The sequence below is a fragment of the Nannospalax galili genome, unplaced genomic scaffold (genome assembly GCF_000622305.1).
Source record: "Nannospalax galili isolate Female #2095 unplaced genomic scaffold, S.galili_v1.0 scaffold307, whole genome shotgun sequence".
NCBI classification, from domain to species: domain Eukaryota; kingdom Metazoa; phylum Chordata; class Mammalia; order Rodentia; family Spalacidae; genus Nannospalax; species Nannospalax galili.
In genome coordinates this window covers 7,220,696-7,243,135 of record NW_008359625.1, presented here as the reverse complement: position 1 = coordinate 7,243,135, position 22,440 = coordinate 7,220,696, and the positions used below count along the sequence as shown (strand labels likewise).

The 22,440-nt window shown below is 44.1% G+C and overlaps 2 protein-coding genes across 5 annotated transcripts in view; one reads left to right on the top strand and one right to left on the bottom strand.

The window, feature by feature from the left end:
• Nucleotides 1-16,484, bottom strand: part of Wee2 (WEE1 homolog 2) — a 35,161-nt gene extending 18,677 nt beyond the window's left edge. For 2 of the 4 annotated variants that reach the window (XM_029558838.1, XM_029558839.1), the window contains exons 1-6: nucleotides 16,369-16,484; nucleotides 15,039-15,148; nucleotides 13,099-13,201; nucleotides 6,020-6,386; nucleotides 2,531-2,727; nucleotides 119-167 (exon numbers count right to left, since the gene is read on the bottom strand). In XM_029558838.1, the coding sequence (XP_029414698.1) occupies nucleotides 119-167; nucleotides 2,531-2,727; nucleotides 6,020-6,386; nucleotides 13,099-13,142 (657 nt within the window). In that variant the 5' untranslated portion in view covers nucleotides 13,143-13,201; nucleotides 15,039-15,148; nucleotides 16,369-16,484. Of the gene's footprint in view, nucleotides 1-118; nucleotides 168-2,530; nucleotides 2,728-6,019; nucleotides 6,387-13,098; nucleotides 13,202-15,038; nucleotides 15,149-16,368 lie in introns of those variants that run through there. The other 2 variants (XM_029558840.1, XM_029558841.1) reach the window with 2 other exon arrangements.
• Nucleotides 16,485-16,604: 120 nt separating this feature from the next.
• Nucleotides 16,605-22,440, top strand: part of Dennd11 (DENN domain containing 11) — a 44,153-nt gene continuing 38,317 nt past the window's right edge. The window contains exon 1 of the mRNA XM_008823528.3: nucleotides 16,605-16,988. Within this exon, the coding sequence (XP_008821750.1) occupies nucleotides 16,718-16,988 (271 nt within the window). The 5' untranslated portion in view covers nucleotides 16,605-16,717. The remainder of the gene's footprint in view (nucleotides 16,989-22,440) is intronic.

Genomic DNA, 22,440 nt, shown 5'->3' with positions numbered 1-22,440 from the left:
AGGGAGGAGAGAGGAGGGAGGAAGAGGGAGGAGAGAGGAGGGAGGAAGAGGAAAGGGAGAGAGGAGGGAGGAACAAGAGATCTGTGTTGTGACTGCTGGATCAAAGAATTGCGCTCACCTTAGCAGGCAGCCATTGCTCTGATTTGCCTTCCTCATCAGCTTCCTCACTAAAACAAGCAGAAGTTAGAGTAGGGATGATTGATGATTATGTATAATTGACACACTCACTGAGCCTCATGCTGTGCTAAAGTCTGTGTCCTTAAGAGTAAATAAGACAGTTCCTTCCCCTCTGCAATTTATACTTGGGAGTAGAGATAACCCAGAAGTTTAATACAAGAACCTAGGACAGGATAAGAACAAGGCATGAGAAGATACCACGGACAGCAGCCAGTTAGCTGAGTATTTCAAGAGAAAAGTAAAGCCTTCTCCAAAGAGAATAGTAAGCAAGGATTCCAAGAATGAGTGGGAACTGACTAAGGAGAGAGGAATTTAGGTGAGTAGAACACCACATGCTGAGAACTGGAAGTCAGGGTGAGCAGAACAGACATGAAGTTGTAAATCAGCTGACAGGAGATAACATTATCTCCAGAGGAGCCAGCCAGAATGAGAAAGGTTGAATAACTTTGCAATCCACAATTAGTGACAGAATTTGGATTTGAAACCAAGTCTGGTCACAAAGCATTTTTATTCGCAGCTCCAATACACTCTCCTTCCAACACTTGCCTCCCCCAGAACTTGGTTTTTAATTCAGTACCCAGGCAGAAATACAGTCCTGACTAAGGTGTCCTCACCTGCAATAAGAACATGTACTTGTCATTAGTGAGCATCCTTTTTTGCATAAATCATTTTCTGGATCTTTAGACAAGATTTCAATGGATAGATCAGATATTTTTCTTTTGGAGAAGTTCAGAGTAGAGATTGCAAGGTACTACATTCAAAATCAACTGATGAATATTTGTGACTTAAATTTAATATTACATCCATATATTTCATAAACTGACAAACAATAAGGGAGAAGGACTTCCTCTCCAAAGCACTGTGATGTCACTACATTATCAGCATTTTCTTTTTATTTGTTATTTTATGTGTATGAGTGCATTGCTTGCATGTATGTAAGTGCACTGGTGTCGTGCAATACCCAAGGCGGTCAGAAGGGGGCGTCGGATCCCCTAGAATGAACTTATGGACTGTTATTAGTTGCCATGTGGTGCTAGGAATCAAACTCAGGTCCTCTGCAAGAGCAGCCAGTGCTCTTCACCTCTGAGCCATCTCTCCTGTCCCACTATCACCATTTTCATTGCCAGAAACTCAAATTAGCTTTTCCTGCTGGCTTCAGTGAGGAGGGATCACCTTGATTCTAAAGGTTTATAAAGACTCCTAACAAGCTAAAACCAATGGGATTCTTAGTAGTCAAAGTAGACTGGGCATGTTTGTGCTGAAGTTCTGCTTGCTTAAGATTTGGATGATAATGTGAAGAAAAACCTAGTCTGGCCAAGAAGCTCTATAACACATAGTCCCCAATTCCAAGAAACATAACACATTGAAAGTCCTGCAAAGCAGTTACCAGTGCAGCTTTTTCCCTGAGTGTATGAACATAAATGGACGCCTCATCTTAACACTGCTTCCATTGCGTAAAACAAAGCATCAAAGAAACATGATAGCCAGTCATGGTGGCGCGTGCCTTTAATCCCAGCACTTGGGAGGCAGAAGCAGGCGGATCTTTGTGAGTTCAAGGTCAGCCTGGTCTACATAGTGAGTTCCAGGACAGCTGGGGCTACAAGGAGACCCTGTCTCAAAAAGACCAAAAAAAAAAAAAAAACACATGATAAACATTACCAAGTTAAAAAGCTGGGTGTTGGGGGCGGGGCAGGGACGGCTCCGTTAAAGCACTTGCCTGCAATCCTGATGACCAGAGGTCAGTTCCTAGGATCAACATGGTAGAAGGAGAGAACCAACTCCCTAAGTTGTCCTTTAACGTGTGCATTCCTACATTACAGCATGTGTATACTCTAGATGATGTCTATCATTCTGTGGCCTTCGTGGGATCAAATATTTTGACTTTTCATCTTTTAGAATCTTTGAAAGCAATACTGTCTTTTCTCTTCATTTAGTGGTCCATCACCTACAGAGAAGTTAAAATCATTGCCCAAAGCTCTTACCACCAATACCACCAGGTATTACAAGCTAGATTCAAAGCAGCAATAAATAATACAGTTTGAAATATGAGTATCTTCCCAACAGCTAGTCTCATAATAACCAAAGGAGATCCACTGAATTCAATCCCTACTCCAGTCAGCTTTCTACTTGAAGTCAGAATTATTGCTTGCCCTGCCAGATTCTTTTAGAGAGAAGCTACCTGCAGTACACATCAGAATGAAAAAATGCCAGAATGTCTGGGACCAACTCAGACACTTAGGGAGGAGGGACGTGTATACATTGCTTCAGTTTCGTTCAAGGAGCGTTTGTATTCCTAACCTTACTCTATCACTTGCCTATAGAGTTTTCAGAAGTTAGACAACTGCACACTTACAGGTAGTCTCTGGTTTTCCTCTTGCCCTTTGATTGAAGGAATACTTTTCTATAGGACTCTGGTGTGAATGGATTGACATTGACCAGAGACAATGAGGCCTTCTCGTCCATGAGGGGAGTAGGTGTGAGTCTTAGATGCTTAGAGCTCCGGGCAGAGAGCTTCCCTGTTGAAGAAATCTCTGGCTGGCTCAGGAAGCTCTGAATGAGGATGATGAAGGCAAGTTAGAGTAGGGTTACTTTAGAAAGTTCCATGTCAGATAGCCAGTTGATATCTGAACCAAAGACGTTATTGCTAAAGATCTTAATGATTATCTGGTTCAGTGAGAACTGGCTGCATTGTACCTGTTGTTATCTGAAAACACAGAATCCCCGTCTCTTGTTTCTAAATACTCTGAGGTTAACACCGGAATCAATACTTTCATTAAGCTCCATCCCTTGCCCTTGCCACTTCTATGAGTTGTGAAACCCTCCATTGTAGTCCTGCCTTCAGTTTTCAAAGATGAGAACATTACATTGAGATGGTCAAAAATCATTCTATTGACATTCTGATCCTAATGTTCTCATATATTAATCCCCCCTCAATTAGTCAATCACAGTGCTGTATGGTGCCTACTAAGTACCGCGTGCTGGACTATATGCTGGGACATACAGAGATCAATTCTAGCTCTTAAGAAATAATCTGTTAATCAGTAGATAACTGATGTCTTCAAATTAATCATTTTGTGAGAGGTTTCTTGGATCTAAATATGAAAAATGAAGTTCCCAACTTCACTTAAAATGTTAAATGATAAAGGCTCCATAAAGCGAAATAGGGAGATTGTAATACCCTAGCCAGGCATGGTAGTACACGCCTTTAATCCCAGCACTCAGGAGGCAGAGGCAGGGGGATCTCTGTGAGATCAAGGCCAACCTTGTCTACATAGTGAGTTCCAGGACAGCTAGGGCTACAGGAAGACACTTTCTCAAAAGAAAAAAAAAAAAAAAAAAAAAACCCAACCTTCTAAAATGGTCACTTAAGATTTCAGGGCTTTGAAATAGCTATAACCAGCTACCAATACACAGCAGAATGAACAAGACTTTTCACTCCAACTGGACCTAGACACAATTAAACCAAATATAAGGTTCAAAAATAAAAGGTCTTTTAAAAATATTTTTAATAAATTTTCTAAAAAATAAATTTTTAAAAACTTTATTTTCATTTTATGTGTATGCCTGTTTTGACTGCATATATGTATGCGTACTGCATGTATGCAGAGCCTGCAGAAGCCAGAAAGAGATTTCTGTATCCCCTGGAACTGGAGTTACAGATAGTTGTAAGCTGCCATGTGGGTTTTGTGGAGGAGAACCAGGTCCTCTGCAATAGCAGTAAATGTTCTTAACCACTGGTCCATTTTTCCAACCCTAAGACAACGATACTGAGATAGCAGAATGCCATTCGATCCAAATGTCCTTCAGGTTATTCCTAGCTCCTGAACGTCCCTCATCTTCAGCCCTGTTCACACCTGTCCTAGTGCAGGCCCTTCTCTGCCCTTGGCAGAACTCTTACAATATACGACTCGGTCTCCAGGCTTCCCTATGCTCTAGTCCACCCTGTACATGAAGCCAAGACTTTTTAAAATGCCCCATAACTCAAACCCACATAGTGGTTGATTTAACACTTTCAGAACAAAATCTTTGCCCGTCTCTTGCCTGCCTAGTCCTGCCTCATTTCCTGCCTCTCTCATAGACTCCTGTCACACTGAATACTGTGAACTTTTCCAAGCATGGTCTTCCCACTCTGTATTTTAGTGGATACTTTTTCCTTTGGTTAAGGTTCTCATGTCACTTTCTTTGCTTGCATAATTCTAATTCATTCCTTCAGTCTTTTCTCAGATAATTACTTCCTCTGGAATGTCTTTCCTTATATTTTGAACATTAATTCCTAATTTCTGTTCCTCATGCTCTACCCTTCCTCCAGGTCACATGGTCTGAACTTTTATTATTGCTTCAGTTGTTTACTGAGGGCAGCAAATGGTGTTTTCTAGCAGAGTGTCTGCTAACATAGCAAGATAATAAGTTGTGAATGATCTGATGAATGAAATATATATGCATTCAGAGCAGGCTGCCTTGCCTGACACTCTTACTCAGGCCCACTCTCCATCACCTGTTACAACTATACCAAGCTTCATTGCTTTTCCATGCCCCTCCCCGCCCCTCTCTTTCTTTCTTTCCCAGTCATGCTGCTGAGAGTCAGTATTTACAGAGAACTCTCAAAACCCTACTCTCCCCATCTTCTGCTATATTATGAGGTGGCTGAGGGCAGAGACCTTATCATGTGCTCCTTACCCAGAGTGAGTTCTCAAAAAGAAAAAAATGGATAAACAATTGGTAGATACTGGGTCCACTGAAAAATCTGCTGCTGGACACCAGTGTCTACTAGTTTGTGTACAGTTTAGACCAGAAGCTTAGTATTTATTTCGTTAGACATAGTATGCACTCAGCAGGCACTACAGAGACCCACTGAGAGTGTCTGTGGGCAAGCAGGATGTCAGATGTTATCATAACCATCTTAAATGCCTCAAGCTGGGCCAATGCCCCTCCTAGGGATCACAGAATCTAGTAGATGGAATCTGCACCAGACCCTGTCTTAACAACATAAGCAATGTAAGAACAGCAGCAGCAAGAACAAAGGAATGTGAGAACTATTAGCAGCCACTGCGGAACTGCTGCCACTTTTTTTTTTTTTTTTTTTTTTTTTTTGAGCCAGGGTCTCACTATGTAGCCCTGACTGGCCTAGAATTTACTGTGTAGACCAGGCTGACCTCAAACTCACAGAAATCGTCCTGCCTCTACCTCCTGAGTACTGGGATTAAAGGCAGATGCCACCACCATACCTGGCCCACCTTCAATTCTTAAGGAAGTATCAAGATACTTCTTTGTTCATAACTAGGCCAAAAGCAGAGATGACTTCCCTGGGAGGGCAGCCGCAGCAGATGTGCGTTTGACAGTGAACATGGGCACTCCTGTATTGGAAAGCATTGGTGAACAACTAACCGCCCAGAAATACAGTCAGCTGCTACAAGCGAGGAACATCAGACCAAAGCGAAAAGATGAGGTATCTGGTCCTGTTTCTGAAGTTGGCTGAGCTATAAGACAGAGTGTGAACTTGACTTTCACATCTATAAAGTGCACAGGCTGGCTATAGACCTCAGTATGTCTTGCAGTTCCAATATTCCTTAACTAGGAACTTTTTCTCAACCAAGGTTTATTTTTTAGCCAATACCAACTAGTTATTGGCTTAGGGGAAACAAGTGGCAAGACACTATTTTTTTCTGGTAACTTTAAACTTGCCTTCATTTCTACTAATAAACATGTAACTGAGGACACATCTTGTCAAAGAAAAGCCTGTTACATACATGTAAACCACCAAGACTTCTTCCCCTGTCAGCTAACTGACCCAAAGGAGACTTGATCTCAGAGACCTGGGGCCTCCTTTCCACAACTTACTTACTTTGGGAGTGGAAGGAGGGTCACCGAGCAGAAGCTGACTTCTGTGTGGTGGTGCTGGTGTCTCCGGACATTTGGGAGGCTCTGAAACTGGAGCCCGCAGAGCAGGATCTGGACTGTCATTGTCTCTATTTTGAAAGGTATCTTTGAGGGGTGTTTGGGGGTCTTCCAAGTCTTCATCCTTCTCAGACCTTTGGCTGTGGGCCAGACCGCTCTCCTGTGCCGTCTTCTGCCCTTCATTTTCAGTCTCTTCTTCACAAAAGGAGAAGTTTAATTTCTGACTCAGGCCCTTGTTAGGCCCTCTGTTATCCATCTCAGTGAAGGGCTTACAGCGTAGGCAAGGCGGTGTCTGAGAAGAGAACACCGTGAATCTGTGGGGTTAAGGAGAAAAACCCACGAAGTTCCACAATTTTAGCCCGCCTTTCCCTCTACCAACCAACAGCTGTGAGATACCCTGGACACGTTCTCCCTTAAGTACCTTAAGATCTGCAAGGCCTCAGCTTACCCTTATTTCCATTCTGATTAAAGAAATCTCCAGCAACTCTCCAAGCAATTAAATCCAATTCCTATACAGAACTCTCCCAGATATCCTACAGAGTCTCCCAGTGGCCAATTGCTACAAAATACTAATAAGGACAGTTGGATTCCTTTAATTTACTAAAAATGCCCATTAGCCGATTTGGAGCAAGCTCATTATCAGAAAGAAGTTATTGTCACTCTTTCACAGCTGCCATGCATAAACATCATTCTTTACTCTTCCACGCCACACCCATCCAATAGCTAATAGTAGGTCAGTAAAATTCAGCATCACCTGGCTATCATAATGTCCTTAAACAACCTTTAGCATGTCTTGACTGAAGTTCATATCCCTGAGGGAGTCACAGCTTATATTTTTGCCAAACACTCTTTCCCTAATTTGAGTACTCTCCCTCCCCACCAAATACGAGCAATTAAAGCTTTGAGGAGCTCGAACAATTTTTCAAAATTCCATGTGTGTTTTGCCTGCATGTATGTATGTGTACGACATGCATGCCTGGTGCCCACAGAGACCAGAAGAGGATGCCTGACTCCCTGGAACTGGAGTTACAGACTGTTGTAAGACACCACGTGGGTGCTGAGAACTGAACCCAGGTCCTCTGCAAGAGTAGCCAGTGGTCTTAACCACTGAGCAATCTCTCCAGCCCCACTGAACAAATTTTTTAATTGACTGAAGAAAGTTTAGAAAGAACAGTGATGTCTAGAAGCAGATGCTGATCATTTTAAATGACAATTTCTTTCCAAAATTTGCTGTATTTTATGAAATATTTTTATATAGTTTAGGTATCTTCGATATGCATTATTTCATTTATGTCTCAGAAGCCACTGGGGAAATCTTAAAACCTCTTTGAAAAACAAACTATCAAAGGATCCCACAATTTTTCTTCAGATGATATTCCCAAAGGAAATGGAAACAGCATCTCAAAGAGATCCCCATATTCACTGCAGCACTGGTCACAGTAGCTATAGAAACTACTTATGTCATTACTGGATGGAAAAATTTTCTAAAATGTGGCATATATATCCAAGGGAATACTCTTCAGCTACAAGTGAAAGCGGCCCATCAGTAATCTTTCCTTTGGCCTCCCTGCCCCTGCCACCCACATAAATGGTCCCTGATAGTAAAATGAGCCCATAGCATGTAATAACTCACCGCTCACCTTTGTCAGAGGCTCAGCACTCTATAGCTGACAATAAAGAGCCACCCAAGGGAAAAGAATCCACAGGTTACCAGAAAAGAATTTACCATCAACAAAAATTCTGTGTCTGGAATATAGCCAACAAGTCAGATGATGGATTCCTTTCTAGAGCCATGGCAACTACTGGTTCTCACATCCCATAGTCTGACACTTCCTGTTCTACAGTTGTCTTTCGCTTCCAACAGAGTAGGGTGTGACTCGAAACACTAAGTGACTTGGAGACCAGGGCACAGGGGCTGGTTGGATGGGAGTTGCCCAGTTAGCTCAGATTATCACTGTTTACCATCACGATCTGCCTTTTCCTCTCTCTCTCTCTCTCTCTCTCTCTCTCTCTCTCTCTCTCTCTCTCTCTCTCTCTGTTATAATTACAAATATATTCAGGCATTTATGACTAAATTGTTTGCCGAAGGAGGCGACGGCTTAGATCTTGTGTTATCAGTAGTCATTCTAGTAGGAACTGACACCACTCTTTTCCGTGCACTGTCACTCAGGTGGGATTCTGGGTTTGGGGAATACGAGAACTGGGCTGCCACCGATCCTGGTGACCCAAGAGGATCCCTGGAGTTTCACACCCTTCCTCTGGCTTGGGCCTCACCACTGTGGTTATCATGCTTACACTGGGGTTCATTCTTAGTCTCTTCACATGATGACAAATTCTAGCTCTGCATTAGTGCATCCATCCCAGTCAAAAGGTTTCCTGCCACAATCAGGATGATGTGTTAACAGGGACCCCATGTTATCAATAGGCTCAAAAGGAGAAGGTCTTTTCCATAACACCTGACACATAGTAGATGTTCAATAAAACATTTATGGATGGATTTGGAGAAATAATGTATCTCAATTTTGTTCGAAACAGTCAAGTATTTCACCTTTTAAAAAACATTTTGAATGTTGTTGTATAGAAATTGTTGCCCAGGAAAAAAGCCAAGATCACAAAAGTGAGATGTATATGAAGGAATCCATCCTTGTATGTCAGGTTGCAGTCACGTCCCTAAACCTTGTGCTTAAGGGAAGTTCTCTTCTTGAAAACGCATTGCCAAGTGATAAGGAGGCTCCTAGACTCCACTCTTGATTCTGGAGTTTTCAGAATGCTGATGGGAAGAACTGAATCAGGAAGATCTATACCTATTCAGATTGATTCGCAATACATGAAAACTCTTGTTCATGTTTGGCGTAGACTCTTCTTTTGCAAACATATAAAATTAAAGCCAGGAACATGAGATACATTTGAAGATGAGAGTCTGTCTCTCCAAGGAAGGACATGTTGACTGACTGGCCCTCAGGAGAGAGAATTGTGAAAACTTACCTCAACAGGCCAGCATGAAGTTCTGCCACATTAAGACTGAATTAATGTCATTTAGACAATCCAAAAAGCGAGAGCAGACTGTCCTGTATTTGATGGGACTGCCTGCATTGCAAGTCTTTGAGAGGTCTAGTTTCCCATCAGTACTCTTTGTTTAAATTTTTCTTATGAAAATGTTCAAACACCCCCAAACTAGGGAAGGTAGTATATCAAGGCCTGACACACTATAACCTACCTTTAGACATCACCACAACTTAATAACCTGATTGCATTTGTATCTTCAAGTATGTTGGGAGTGGGTGCTAGAATATTTTAAAGCAAATCAATGATTTCATCTCATTTCACCCATGCCAATGGTAAAATTCTCTGGGTTAATACATTAATGTGAAATCTGAATTTAATTAGCGAATACATCATGAAGCAGACAGTAAAGAATTGCTTCTTTTACCCTCAGTTTCCCCTTGACTAGAACTAGAAGGTATTCTTTAAAATAATTGTTGTAGGGTCTGGAGAAATGCCTCAGGGGTTAAGAACACTGGCTGCTCTTGCAGAGGACCAGTTTGGTTCCCAACACCCACCTGGCAGCTAACAACCATCCAAAACTCCAGTTGCAGGATCTGACACCCTCTTCGGACCACTATAGGTATTGCATGCATGGGCAGACAAATACATGGAGGCAAAATACTCATATATATAAAATTTTTAAAAAAAGTTTAAAGTAACTGCTGTAGCACAGACATGCTGTTTGCCAAACCACATATACAGTATTCTTCTTAGAACAGGGAAAGATTTCCAAACTAGTGCCCATTAATTTAGAGAGTCATGATATCCTTCCCATACTTTTAAGGAGATTTTTAAAATTTTTATTTATTATTTTTATTTTATGTGCATGCATGTATTGCCTGCATGTATATAAGTGCACCCATGTTGTACAGTGCCCACGGAGGTCAAAAGAGGCTGTCAGATCCCCTGGGACTAGAGTTACAGACAGTTGTTAGCTGTCATGTGGGTTCTGGGATCCGAAACCTGGCCTTCTGCAAGAACAACCAGTGTTCTTAACCACTGAGCCATCTCACCAGCCCCAGGAGCAGATATTTTTAAATTACTGTACTGAATCACTCACCTAACCATTTCTCTGTGAGCCGTGAGCATTTCCAATTTCCTTAAAATTACAACAGGCAATAGCTTACCTTTGTGCCCTACACCAAGGCCAGCACTGCTGCCACAGAGATGAAGTCTCTACACCTCCTTCCTCACTTCATATATATGGGTGTCTGTCTCTCTGATTCTCTTACTCTCTCCTGTTTCCACATACACATATGCAAACACACATATACACATACATGCTACTTTACCTGGAAGAAATGACTGAGTATAGAACTACTCATTCTCAGAGCAGTATTCCTTATGGCTGTTGACTTATTCTCTCTTCTGTGCCCTAGGGAACAGGCTCTGGAGGTCACTAGTACCTTGGTCAAACGTTCCTGGCTACTTCTTCATGCTTCTGAGTCTGATTCTACTGCAGAGTCACCACACTGAAGTTTCACCATCATAAAACGTCTTTTGCTTTGCTTTGCTTTGGTTTTTGAGACAGGGTCACAAATTCACTGTGTAGCTGAGGGCTGGCCTTGAACTCCTGATCGTACTTCTTCTACCTTCTGAGTGCTTGGATTAGAGGCATACAGCACTATACCTGGCTTGAAATACTTTTTATGAGTTTTTGAAGATTGCGATATAGTAGAAGTAAAGCATTCCTACGGGGATAACCACTACAAACTCTGAAAACTTAAACACTTTCAAAAGTGGTTGTCTCCAAGGAGAGAGTGGAATGAGGAGGAGGGTTAGAGAAGGCAATTGCTGTTCATTCCATGTCTTTTGTGCAAATTGATCATCTTTGTTCATGTATATATGTATGTATATGTCCATGTTTATACAGGTACATGTGTGGGTGCCTGTGGGTGGCAGAACACCCTTGGATGTCATTTGTCAGGCATTATCCATTTTTCTTTTCCCCTCTCTCTCTTTCTATCTCTCTCTCTCTTTCTCTCTTTCTCTCTCTCTTTCTCTCTTTCTTTCTCTCTCTCTCTCTTTCTCTCTTTCCTTCCTTCCTTCTTTCTTTCTTTCTTTCTTTCTTTCTTTCTTTCTTTCTTTCTTTCTTTCTTTCTTTCGACAGGTCTCTGGCCTGGAACTCATCACATCATCCATCATGTAGCTGAGGGCCCCAGGGATCCATCTGTCTCTGCCCTTCTGGTGCTGGGATTACAAGAGCGCACCACCATGTTTAGTTTTCTTATGTGGGTTTTAGGGATCAAACTCAGGTCCTTATGCTTAGAAAACAAACACTTTACCAACTGAGCTATCTGCCCAGACCTATCAATCCTTTACCATGAGTATCTACTTATTAAAATGTTTAAAATAATATCCAAAAATATATAAATAAATGCATAATTCTTAAACAATGACTCCATGAGGCACTTGAATGACTTTGCCTGCATCTTTTCATTTCTGACCTCTGAATACTAGAATTCCCTGGGTTCAGTTCCCTGAACTTCAGCCTATTTCCTTAAAATATCATTACCGGAGAGGCTAGCCTACATTAGCCCAGTAACCCCTGAATTCATACCTGCAGCATCTTATCAAAGCTTACTCTGCATACTGAGTGGGCATCTTTTTACATTTCTCAAACTTCCTGTCAAATCTACTTCCTCTGCATTGTTTTCCTATCTCAATCAATGGAAATGGGTGAGAGATGCCCACTCCCACGGAGGTCCCATATCCAGTCTACTCTGGTTTCTTCTCTGGAAACAACAGGGCCTAACAGGGCTCCCTTGGCCCCCGCTTTGCCGCACTCATTCTGTTCACTATCTAGTAGCAAATGAGTTCCTTCTAAAAAGTGAAATTATGACATGTCTGTCTCCAAACCTTCCAGTGCCCCCCATCTCACTCAATACAGACTCAGTCTCAGGATGGTCATCTGAGCCCCTAACCCACCCAACTCCTGCCATCTTTTCTCGTAAGCACTGGTGCCTTCAGTGCCCCTGCAGATACCACAGTCGTTCCTGCCTCAGAGACCTCAGCTCCTGCCGCCTTGCTCTTTCTCCCAGTGCCTCACTTGCTCCTGCTCAAAGGTCATGTATTCAACATGTCTTCCTTAAAGCCCCAACCAGCATGCATCATTCATTCTTTTGTTCTGTGTGTCATTCTTTCCCAGCACTGGTGTTGTATTACTTATATATAGTTGTTCATTTTAAAAACTGTCTTCCTCATTCCCAAAAGAATCTCAGCTCTGAAAGGGTCTGAGCACATTTGCTTCCTGCACCATTTTCATCCCCAGTAACAAAGTGTGGAGCACAACAGGCACTAAGTAAATACTTGCAAAGAGAATCTCATGGTATTTTATCTATCTATGATGGACCCTACTAAAAAACAGATACCCTTTATGAGATTTTGGGTTTGTTTTGAACCTCAATGTATATTTGAGAGAACTAAAAGGGAGTGATGTGTTAATTTAAAAAAATTCAGTAATTCTGAACAGGTAAGCCTCTTCATACAACCTTGGTAACCTCTGGCCCAACCTAAGCCCGACCTCTGTGGTACATGATTTACTGTGCTTTAAAGAGAGCCCACACCAACAAGTGTCAGGGCATAGAGAAATGACTCGGGGGGTGAAGGAATTGCTAGTGTAGACAGAGACGGAATTCTATCTAGTGAGGTCTGGTGTAAAATAGATGTTACGAAGTAGGGAAGCTGGAGCAGGTAGGGAGTTTGAGACTGAAGCTAGGCTAGAGCCCTTCAGGATGTCTCTGAATGCTCTGGGTTTTGGGTCTTCTCAGAATCTGCCTGGCTAGGGAACTTCAGTTCACAGGACAGATAAGAGCAAAGCTATTCCTTATGGAAGGAACATTCTCTTTTTCTCACCCATTCCCATTCTTAGTTCATCTACTTCAGTTTATCTGACAACTGGCACTCCTGGCCAGACCACCAGCATTTGCCTTGTGTACTAGTTAGGCAGATCAATCCCATGCAGGGCCGCCTATGCCTTACCTGGATGGAAGAGAGCATGAAATGACTTCATGATGTGAAGACATTGTTTCTTCTCCAGTCTTGCCCGTGCCACTTAATTGAGAAGTCTCACTTTCCCTTGAATCTGAATGAAATGATTATAAAGTTAGAATGAAAAAAGAATAGTCAAGAACTCTTGGATATCTTTGAAGAGTAAAGTGAGACTACTTCTAGTAATAGAGGTAGGTGGAGAGTATGACTAGGCAGGGCAGGGCAATGGCTAGCAATGCATAATTGACAAATACAGTAATTTAATATTGTACTTTAAGGAGAATTACAACTCATAGAAGTTAAAGGAGCAATTCCTTAAGTGCATAGCAAATATTAACCATTCCAAGGAACAATTCTAGTCTCACTTCATAACAAGCATTGGGTAAGAGTAAGAGATTAAGTAGATAGGCATACTTTAAGGAGGAACCACAAATTTCTAGCATATATTTTGAAAACATAATTAGATTCAATCACATAACATAAGCATAATCAAGAACCTAAAAGAAATCCCATTGGCCACCTCCAGCCGTTATCGTCAGTCACAGCCCAAATAGCTGATTGCCTGTCTCCCCTTACTCTGTATTTCATTTCTTGCCTGATAGCTGCTTTCCATGCTAGGCTGTGACCCTGGAAGAAGGCATGCCTCTGTCTTTTGCACAGCTGTCCTAGTATATATATAACGGCTGAAGGTTATAGAGCTCCACAGAAGGGGGATGAGCTTTATTCTCCAACAGGTGGTGAAATAATTATCAAACACTCATAGAATGGTAGCCATAAAAATAATGCATGTAGTTTTTCTTTATAGGATGCCAAAATGTTCACATTCTGATGTAATGGAAAAACAAGCCTGAAACAGAGCATGCTTTCAACATGCAAACACAGAAAAGAAAGCATATACTGTTTGTCTATTTTTAAGATACACCATTGCATTTCCATTTCAGTAAGAATAAAAAGTGGTCAAGATGGAGAGTCCAGGAGGATTGCCCGTATACACGAGCCACCTACACAGACAGCCAGGTAAGGAAGCTGCTTGTGTCAGCTTTGTCACTAGGAGAAGGGAAGAAAAATCTGACCTAGGAATCCGAATTACAAGGCAGTGTTGGAGCTAGCTTGCACTGTGAACTGCCAGTGCTGTTCAAGGAACCTCCAAACAGATTTCTCTCAGATTAGTCTCAGGTTGGTGGTTCCTTCTGATGGCTGCCAAAGCAACCAGAAGGCTCTGTGACAGCCAGATCTCAGCAACAATTGCCCAACACCTCAGCAGAGTTAAAAAATGGATGCATTTGGGGGGCTGGAGAGATGGCACAGCGGTTAAGAGCACTGGCTGCTCTTGCAGAAGACCTGGGTTTGATTCCCAGCACCCACATGGTGGCTAACAACTACCCTTAACTCCAGTCTCAGGGGACTCCAGCATCCTCTTCTGACCTTTGCGGGCATTGCACAACATAGGTGCACTTACATTCATTCAGGCAATACACTCATAAAATAAAAATAAATATTTAAAAAAATGGATGTGGGCCAGGTGCTGTGGCACACACTTTTAATTCCAGCACTTGGGAGGCAGGGACAGGCAGATCTCTGTGAGTTCCACTCCTCTGTAAATAAACCCCCACCCTATGCTCTGTTAGCAAGATAAAAAAAAAAAAAAAAAAAAAAAAAAAAAAAAAAAAAGAATGTGTTTTACATTCTAGGATTGATGGGATAAGACAAAGTCTTCACAGTCTGGGTGAACCCATTTTGAAATATTAATAGCTGAATCTAGGATCTCTGAAAATGACTGACCTTTGCTCTTGGCTTTCGTACTTCTTCTCAAGGAGAACTCAGTAGAGGCAGAGATTAATCTGATGGTTGGGTATAAAACTCTCTTTCAGATTGTGACTGTGTGCTAAAAACAGGTGCTGTAACTACCATTAACACTTTTTAGTACCTACCGTGTGCAAGATACGAGGTAAGCCTGGCAAGCAGGCCTGTGCCACAGAAGTAAGCCTCCCATTCACCTCCTGAGCTGACCCGTCTCTGTTGAGAACCTATTATGCAATCACTAGGAACATAAGGTTAGGCAAGGTGGCTGGTATACCAGAATGTTGTAGACATAAACCAAGACTGAACATGGCTGTGGGGTTCAGCTTGGAAACCTCTTGTTTTTTTATAGAAAACTGAATGGACTGGAGGTTATAAGTTTATCTCTGGGTATATGTTCAGCCTGAGGGCGTTAAATTAGGTGCTGGGAGAGGCACACTTTTCCACAAAGAGGACAAGTTCTTTCTCAGGTGAGAAATAAAAATCCATCTGCCCTAAACCTCCATTTTATTAAAAAGTATTTGCGTGCCTCAACCTCAGAAGCTTTGGCTTGGCCCAGTCTTCTGAAAGTCGGCTTTGGTGCCTGGCCTAGATTGAATGAGAGCTGGCCCTGGCTTGGATTATTCATCCTGTCTCCTGGCTCCCAACCCCATTGATTGATTGAGATAGGCTCTTAATTTGCCTTTAAGGGATGGGGGCAGTTGAACTAAACAACAACAGCAGTCTCTACTTTTCGGGGTAAAATGTTTAATTGTTATACTGTAGGTCTCATCATTTGAGACAAAGCAGCAGCTGTGGACAGTCCTGAGGCTCTTCTTGGGGACAGGATTAAGTCATATTATCATTGCAGCTCTGGTATGTAGAACATGGATCTTCATAGAAGCCCCCTGGAGTAACAGGTAACATGTAAATCAGTTCTTGTCAGAAACCAGGGCCTTCCTGAAATGTGGGTGAATTGTATGTCTGAACAATGGTTTCTTGCTGTCTTATTTACCCCATGATTTTAATGACTGTTTTCTTATGCATACCTCTGTTACTTAGCCACCAGATTGACCCCCAAGAGTTGAGACATTCAAGAATTTATTTTTAATTATAGAAAAGGGGTTCACAGGCAAGCCTTAATTTCCGAAGCCATAGGCTTTAGACTGTTGTCCCATCCCCGTGTCTTCTTTTTCCTAATCTTTTGTAGAACACCCACCCCAAACCTCCCAGTTCCATACCTTCAAGTTGTATATACACCAGAAAATAAACTCCTGATTTCCATCCCAATCAGCCCTGTTACATAAACTGGAGGATAAAATTGCCAAATAGCAACCCTCTAGTCCTTTCCAAGTCTCAGTCCAGCACACATTCCCAGCACCTGGGAAGCTACAGCTTCTCAGCCTCACTTCCTGGCTTTAGGATTACATAATCCATGTAGCACCGTCCTGACCACCAGACTAAAAAATAACGGTGACGTACAAGAATTCACAGCGGTACGGTTTACCACCGAATCCTAGGAAGGAAGGCGCTTCAAGCCGTGCGCAGGTGGACAGACACAGGGATGCGCGTGCTGCGCCCCACGCTCCGGGTCTGGAGCACCCACATACACAGGAGCAGAGCTTGAAGCCTTTGACCAGGCCCTGGGGCGCCGGCGCAGTGTAGGGCGGCTCTCGGGACCCGGCGGGCGGAGAGGGGCGCAGCGGGAGCCGGCGGAAGCCGCAGGTGTGGCCCGGGGGCACCGGGAGCGGCGGGCGCGGGCCGGCCGGGAGGGGAGGAGTGCCCGCAGCCCGCCCCGCCCCTCGCGCCCCGGGCTCCTCCTAGCTTCGCCATGGTGGAGCAGGGAGACGCGGCGCCGCTGCTGTGCTGGGCCGAGGGCCCCGCGGTGTCCCTGCCGCAGGAGCCCGAGCTGCAGGCGGGAGGCTGGGCCCGGGGCGGTGGCGGCAGGAGCGGACGGCTGGCCGCGGAAGCACCCCGGAGGCGGGAGCCCGAGGAGCCGGCCCCCTCCGAAGTGCTGCTGCAGCCCGGGCGCCTGGAGCTGGGCGACGTGGAGGAGGACCAGGTGGTGGCCGTGTTTGTGGTCACCTTCGATCCCCGCTCGGGTGAGAGCCGCTCCGGGATGGGGGGGCCGGGGAGCCCTCTGGATTTCCGGGGTGCTCTGGGAGGACTCACTGCGCGCGCGCGCACTCGCACCCGCACACCTGCAGCCCCTCCCCGCCTGCCCGGGTCCCCTGCTGCGGGGCACCCGGAGCGCTGAGAGCGGGGTGTCCCGGACCCCGCGCGCGGTATAGGGTGCTGCCGGTGCTTTGGGGGGGGGTCTCCGAGCAGCCTGGAGCTTTGTTCCCCGACCCCGAACCTCGGATCGTCCCGCTGTTGCCCTCGGCTCCCGTGTCCCCACGCTCCGGTTCGCACCACTTCGGTGCGGAAGGGTCCGGGTTGGGGCTCTGGGCACGTTGGCTTTTGTTTTCTTTCTTTTCGTGCTCGGCTGGAAGGGTTTTTTAGACGCTGGGAGGAGCAGAGCCCCCCGCGAGGGCCTCCCCAATGCTCTGCTCCAAGCGCCCGGCTTTCTGCGCCCGCCCTCGCTCCCACCACCTAAGTTTCCTAGCCGTCAAGTTCACTTTCTCTGATGGCATCATTTTGAGGAATTCACGTCCAGGGCTTTCAGGGCTAGGGCTGAGGGATTCCGCGAAGTCTGGATGAAGGAGAAGCCTTCTCTGGCAGGCTTTCCTTCTAGGGTTTTTGCAGAATTATTAATTGACTATGTCACTTCATCTCGGTCCTGACCCCCCACTGTGGGCGTATGAATTGTAACCGAGAGAGACTCCGTGGGGGAGGGGGGCTGAATGAAACGCCGTGGCTCTCCGCAGGTTCTCGGCTAAGTCTGAGAGCTCTTCAGCTGGTTGGTGTTGGAGGGAGATGCTCCTGGTAGAGGCGGAGCTCGAGCGTTTAAGAACACCCGGCTGAATCCTAGTAGGGTTCTCCTCCGAGTTGCTTTTTCTGAGGGAGGGATGTGTTTTGTTTTTCTGGAAGTTCCTTCCTGGCCCTTCAACCCTGAGGTTAGGGATGGGATGGGAGGAAAAAAGATTCGGATTTCGTGAGAGGGATTCAGATGTGAAGGAAGATGGATGGTATTCTAGGCAGGGTGACTGTGGGCCGCCGACAGATGTGGCTCTCACTGAGGTGAAGCCCTTCTAGAAGCAGGGCTTGTGGGAAGGAGAATTTAGCCTCTGAATGTTGTCCATTGCTTTGCCGCATTTCAGTGACTTTCAGACCTTTTTTGACGTGGACCCGCCATATAAAATTATCTTTACACCACAACCAGTATATTTACATCTTGAGTACATACATACCCAAATGAAGCCAGAGTTTGGTGAACTAGTACTGACCCTTTCTGTTCTTTTTTCTTAATGTTCATCACACATCCTGGTTGACTCATAATTGGGACTCCTAGACACAAATGATTTGAAAAATATTGTTTTTTAACAACGTAACTCTTAAAGCTAGACAAAACACACTATCACTAATTGTATGACTGAGTTCTTCTGCATACACAGCTAGATAAAGGTAAGCTGAAGGTCACTCTGGGAGGCATTTAAGAGATGCAGAAGAATTGGAAAGGAAACAGTGGTGCTCCCAGGTGATAGAGTCCAGGGAAGGGGGAGAAAAGTCCTATAATATTCACAGGTAGAGATAAAATCAGCTGTTGATCATTTATTGGCACTGATCAGTTATTAGTATTCAGCAGTTGATCATGAATACTGATCAATTCATAAAAGTCCCCAAAGACCTCAGACCCTCCATGTGTTGTTAACTTTGTTTAGTTTTGGGGGGAAAGCAGCTGCTTCCTGTCTGCAAATTTGTCTCTATTACCATCTATCCCAACCCTAAATGAGACTTCTCATCCTGTGAATGCACTGGTAGTGCACATGGAAAACAAAAGTATATGGCATATCTCTTAGCAATAGCAGAGGAGTGAACAGGCCTCACATGTTGTGCCCATGTTATGGCAGTTGAAGAAGTGGAGTTCAAAGAGGTGAGGCTGGAGGTTGTCCTGCAAGACCAGAATTGTGTCTCCTGATTTTAGTTCAGGGTTTGGACCATGCGCCTGATTCCCACCCGCTAATTAGTGTTGGTCACCCAGACTTCACCCTTCCAGCCTGCATTACCAGAGTAGTAAACTGCTTCTTTACCTAACTCAGAGAATATCACGTTGTTAGTGGGAAGGCTGTTTCAGTTCCTCCCTCTGGTCTGTCAGTCACTTCCCTGTGTTTTTTCAGTTTTAGGAGCTGTCCTAAGGCAGATCACATGCCCAGGCCATAGGCATTTCATGCATCCTCTTACTCAGCATGGGTTGCTGTTGGCATATATCCATATTGGGGCGGGGGAATGAATATGAAGGTAGAAGGAAATAATCCAGAGCTGTGGCATGTCTGTGAGACACTGATGTAAAATAATGTATGTATTTGTTACTTTTCTACCTACTGTACAAAATACCTGAGAAAATCAACCTAAAGAAGAAATTTTTTTTTTGGCCCCTGATTTGAAGGAATACAGTCCATCATGACACAGAAGGCATGGTGGTGGGAGTATGAGGTAGCTGGTCACATTGCATGCATAGTCAGGAAGCAGAGAGATGAATGCTGGCACTCTGAACCCCCACCACCACCCCCCACTCCCCAGATGGTACTACTTCCCCCAGTCAGGGTGAGTCTTCCCTCCTTAGTTAAATGTCTCTAGAAACACCCTGACAGACACTCCCAGAGGTGTGTTTCTTAGGTGATTCTAAATCCAGGAAGGTTGACAATGAAGATTAGGCATCACAGGGAGAATGTGAAGAGAGGTGGATCCTTGTTATAGAATGTGCATGCATGGATGAGGACAGGAGACGCACACAGATGATTCTCTGATGAATGCAAATGACAGAGTAGTTCTTTCACACCTTAAGTGCAAGCTTTGGAAAGCGGTGCTGGGCATCTGTCAGAGAAATTGGAGAAGGTAGAGACATGATTATTTTCAATGGACTCCTAGCTCACAGATTGAAAATTAAGAGACTTGAAGACCAAGGATTTCAGGTTCAAGGTGAGGCATACACACACACACACACACACACACACACACACACACAGAGTCTTTATCTGGAGGAGGGAGCTGTCGGATGGTGGTGCTGGCCATCTGGGCTACAAAGCTGCTATTGAGACCAGGCCCAGATGCTAACTTGGCATGTGGTATAGAAGAGGTTGGCAGCCAGAATATTGCTTTTTTTTTCTTCTTGTGTTCAATCCCATGATTTAGGGCTTTATTTTAATTTTGTTATTTGAAGTTCTAGTAAAATTTTCTTGCTTGATTAAGGAAGAAGGTATCTTCACACTTGGGGTAGCCTTACAATGGTGACTGGAGCTGTCTCCTAGAGTTATTGAGGCTGATGAAGCTTTAGCCCTGCGGTTACTAGCAGGTCACCTATGAATCTGCCTCCCAGACCACTTTGTGAGATTCACTTGCACTGCTGTGTTTCACCTGGGGTTATTTTGTGGGTGTTTAGGGGAAGTTCCTGTGTGTGTGATGTTTGCCGTGGGCTGGTTCAGAAGGGAGATGTGGGCAGGGCAAGTCACCTGGTGAGGTTTTTAAAATGTCTTCTTTTGTTCTTCCCAATTACAAATGGATCACCTGTTCTCTCTGTCTCTAGCCAGGGCCCAAATTATAAAAACACCTATTCACTTGTCTGAATGCCTCTATGCATCTGCCAGGTGACTATGTTAAAATCAGTTATACACACAGCCAGGTATAGCAGTGGTATTAATTTTAATCTTTGTAGATTCTCTGTTCAGTCAGGGAAATAGAAGCAGAGCAGATGGAAAGGCACCAAGAGATTAGGGCTAGGTCTGGTACCCTGGGCATAACTGGGAGTGGTGCCCAGGCCATCTGACTCCTTTCAGCTAATAAATGGCCTCAGTAGTGGGAGGGACATGACAACATGGAAAGCAAATGGAAAATTTGGAAATGGTCAGAGCAACCACAAGAATGGCCAGCTCACAGGGAGGGAAAGGGAGAGCCATTCTGATACCTAACAAGAATGTCTCAGGAGAGGATGAACTCTGTCACTGCCCTTTCTCTGTGTTTTCCATCACCTGTCAGTGGCCTGCAGTCATGGTTGATTGGAATATAGTTGTGGTTATTGATTAATGCCACACCACAGAATCTTTCCTGGGGTGTCACCTGCTTTGTGGTTTTTGGGGAGAAGTCAGTTTGTGGCCATCTGTTGTAAATTCAGTTTCTTCCCCTAAAGTCTACAGAGAGAAAAGTAGGGTAGTAGTTCCAATAGCTACCACTTAGTGGGTATCCATTGGAATCTCAGGAACTGTACCATGGCATTCAAGGACTACCTCTGATCCCCTGCAACAGTCTTCATGTGAGAAGATACCCAGGGCGGTGGAGCGCACTACAGTCAGTGTATGAGAAGCCTGCAAACTAGAAAGTCTTTCTACATAAAATTAGTGCATTGGAATTCAGCCATGGGCTGACATATGGCTACCTTGCAATATGCCAGGATGAATTTCTGCCTGACTCAAAGCTTTCTGTATTGTCTTGTCCTGTCATTTTGGTTGGGTTCTTATCTAGGGGGGTGTAAGACTACATTAAACACATAAGACCCAAAGTCAGTTGATATAGGCGGCTAGGGACTGCATCAAGCACTTTTAGAAGTTTCTTCTATTTCTAGGATTTGGTGGACTACTGAAAAAGTGATTATATGAAGGAAATGGATTGGGACCAACGGTGTTTCTGATTCTTGCCTTTATTATTATTTTTTTCTTTTTGTTGTTTTGAGATAGGATCTCTCACTCTAGCCCAGGATGACCTGGATCTCACTATGTAGACCAGGCTGGCCTCACACTCAGGGCACTCATCCTATCTTGACCTCTTGTATACTGGAATTACAGATATGAGCTACTACACCTGGATCCTGCCTCAGTCTCTGAGACAGGATTTCCTTTTACCTCCTGGCCAAAATTAGGGCTCATATGTAAGTGCTAATGGGTGGTAGAGGATGGAAGGAAAAAAAGTCAAGACTCAAGTTGGAGAGAAAATTGTTACAGAGTTCCATCTACACTTAGGCCTGAAGGAGAATGCCAGGCTCGGTACACACTGTCCAGGACAGGAAACTTCATGAGGAAGTGCTTGACTGGACCCACCCAGTGCTGGGAAAAGTCTAATTTCCCACAGAGATTGTTTGGGTTCAAGATCATTGTATTCGCTACTTGAAATGTTTTTTAAAGATATTTTGTTATTTTAGATGTGTGAATGTATTCCCTACATGTATCATACAATGTTCAGGTCAGAAGGGGTTGTCAGACCCCCTGAAAGTAGAATTCCAGATGGTTGTTAGCCACCATGTGGGTGCTGGGAATCAGGTCCTCTATGAGAGCAGCCAGTGCTCTTTACCACTGAGCCATCTCTCTAGTCCTGTATATATATAATTTTAATATATTATTATTTTTATTTTATGTGTATGAATGTATTGCCTGCATGTATGTGAGTGCACCCGTGTCGTGCAATGCC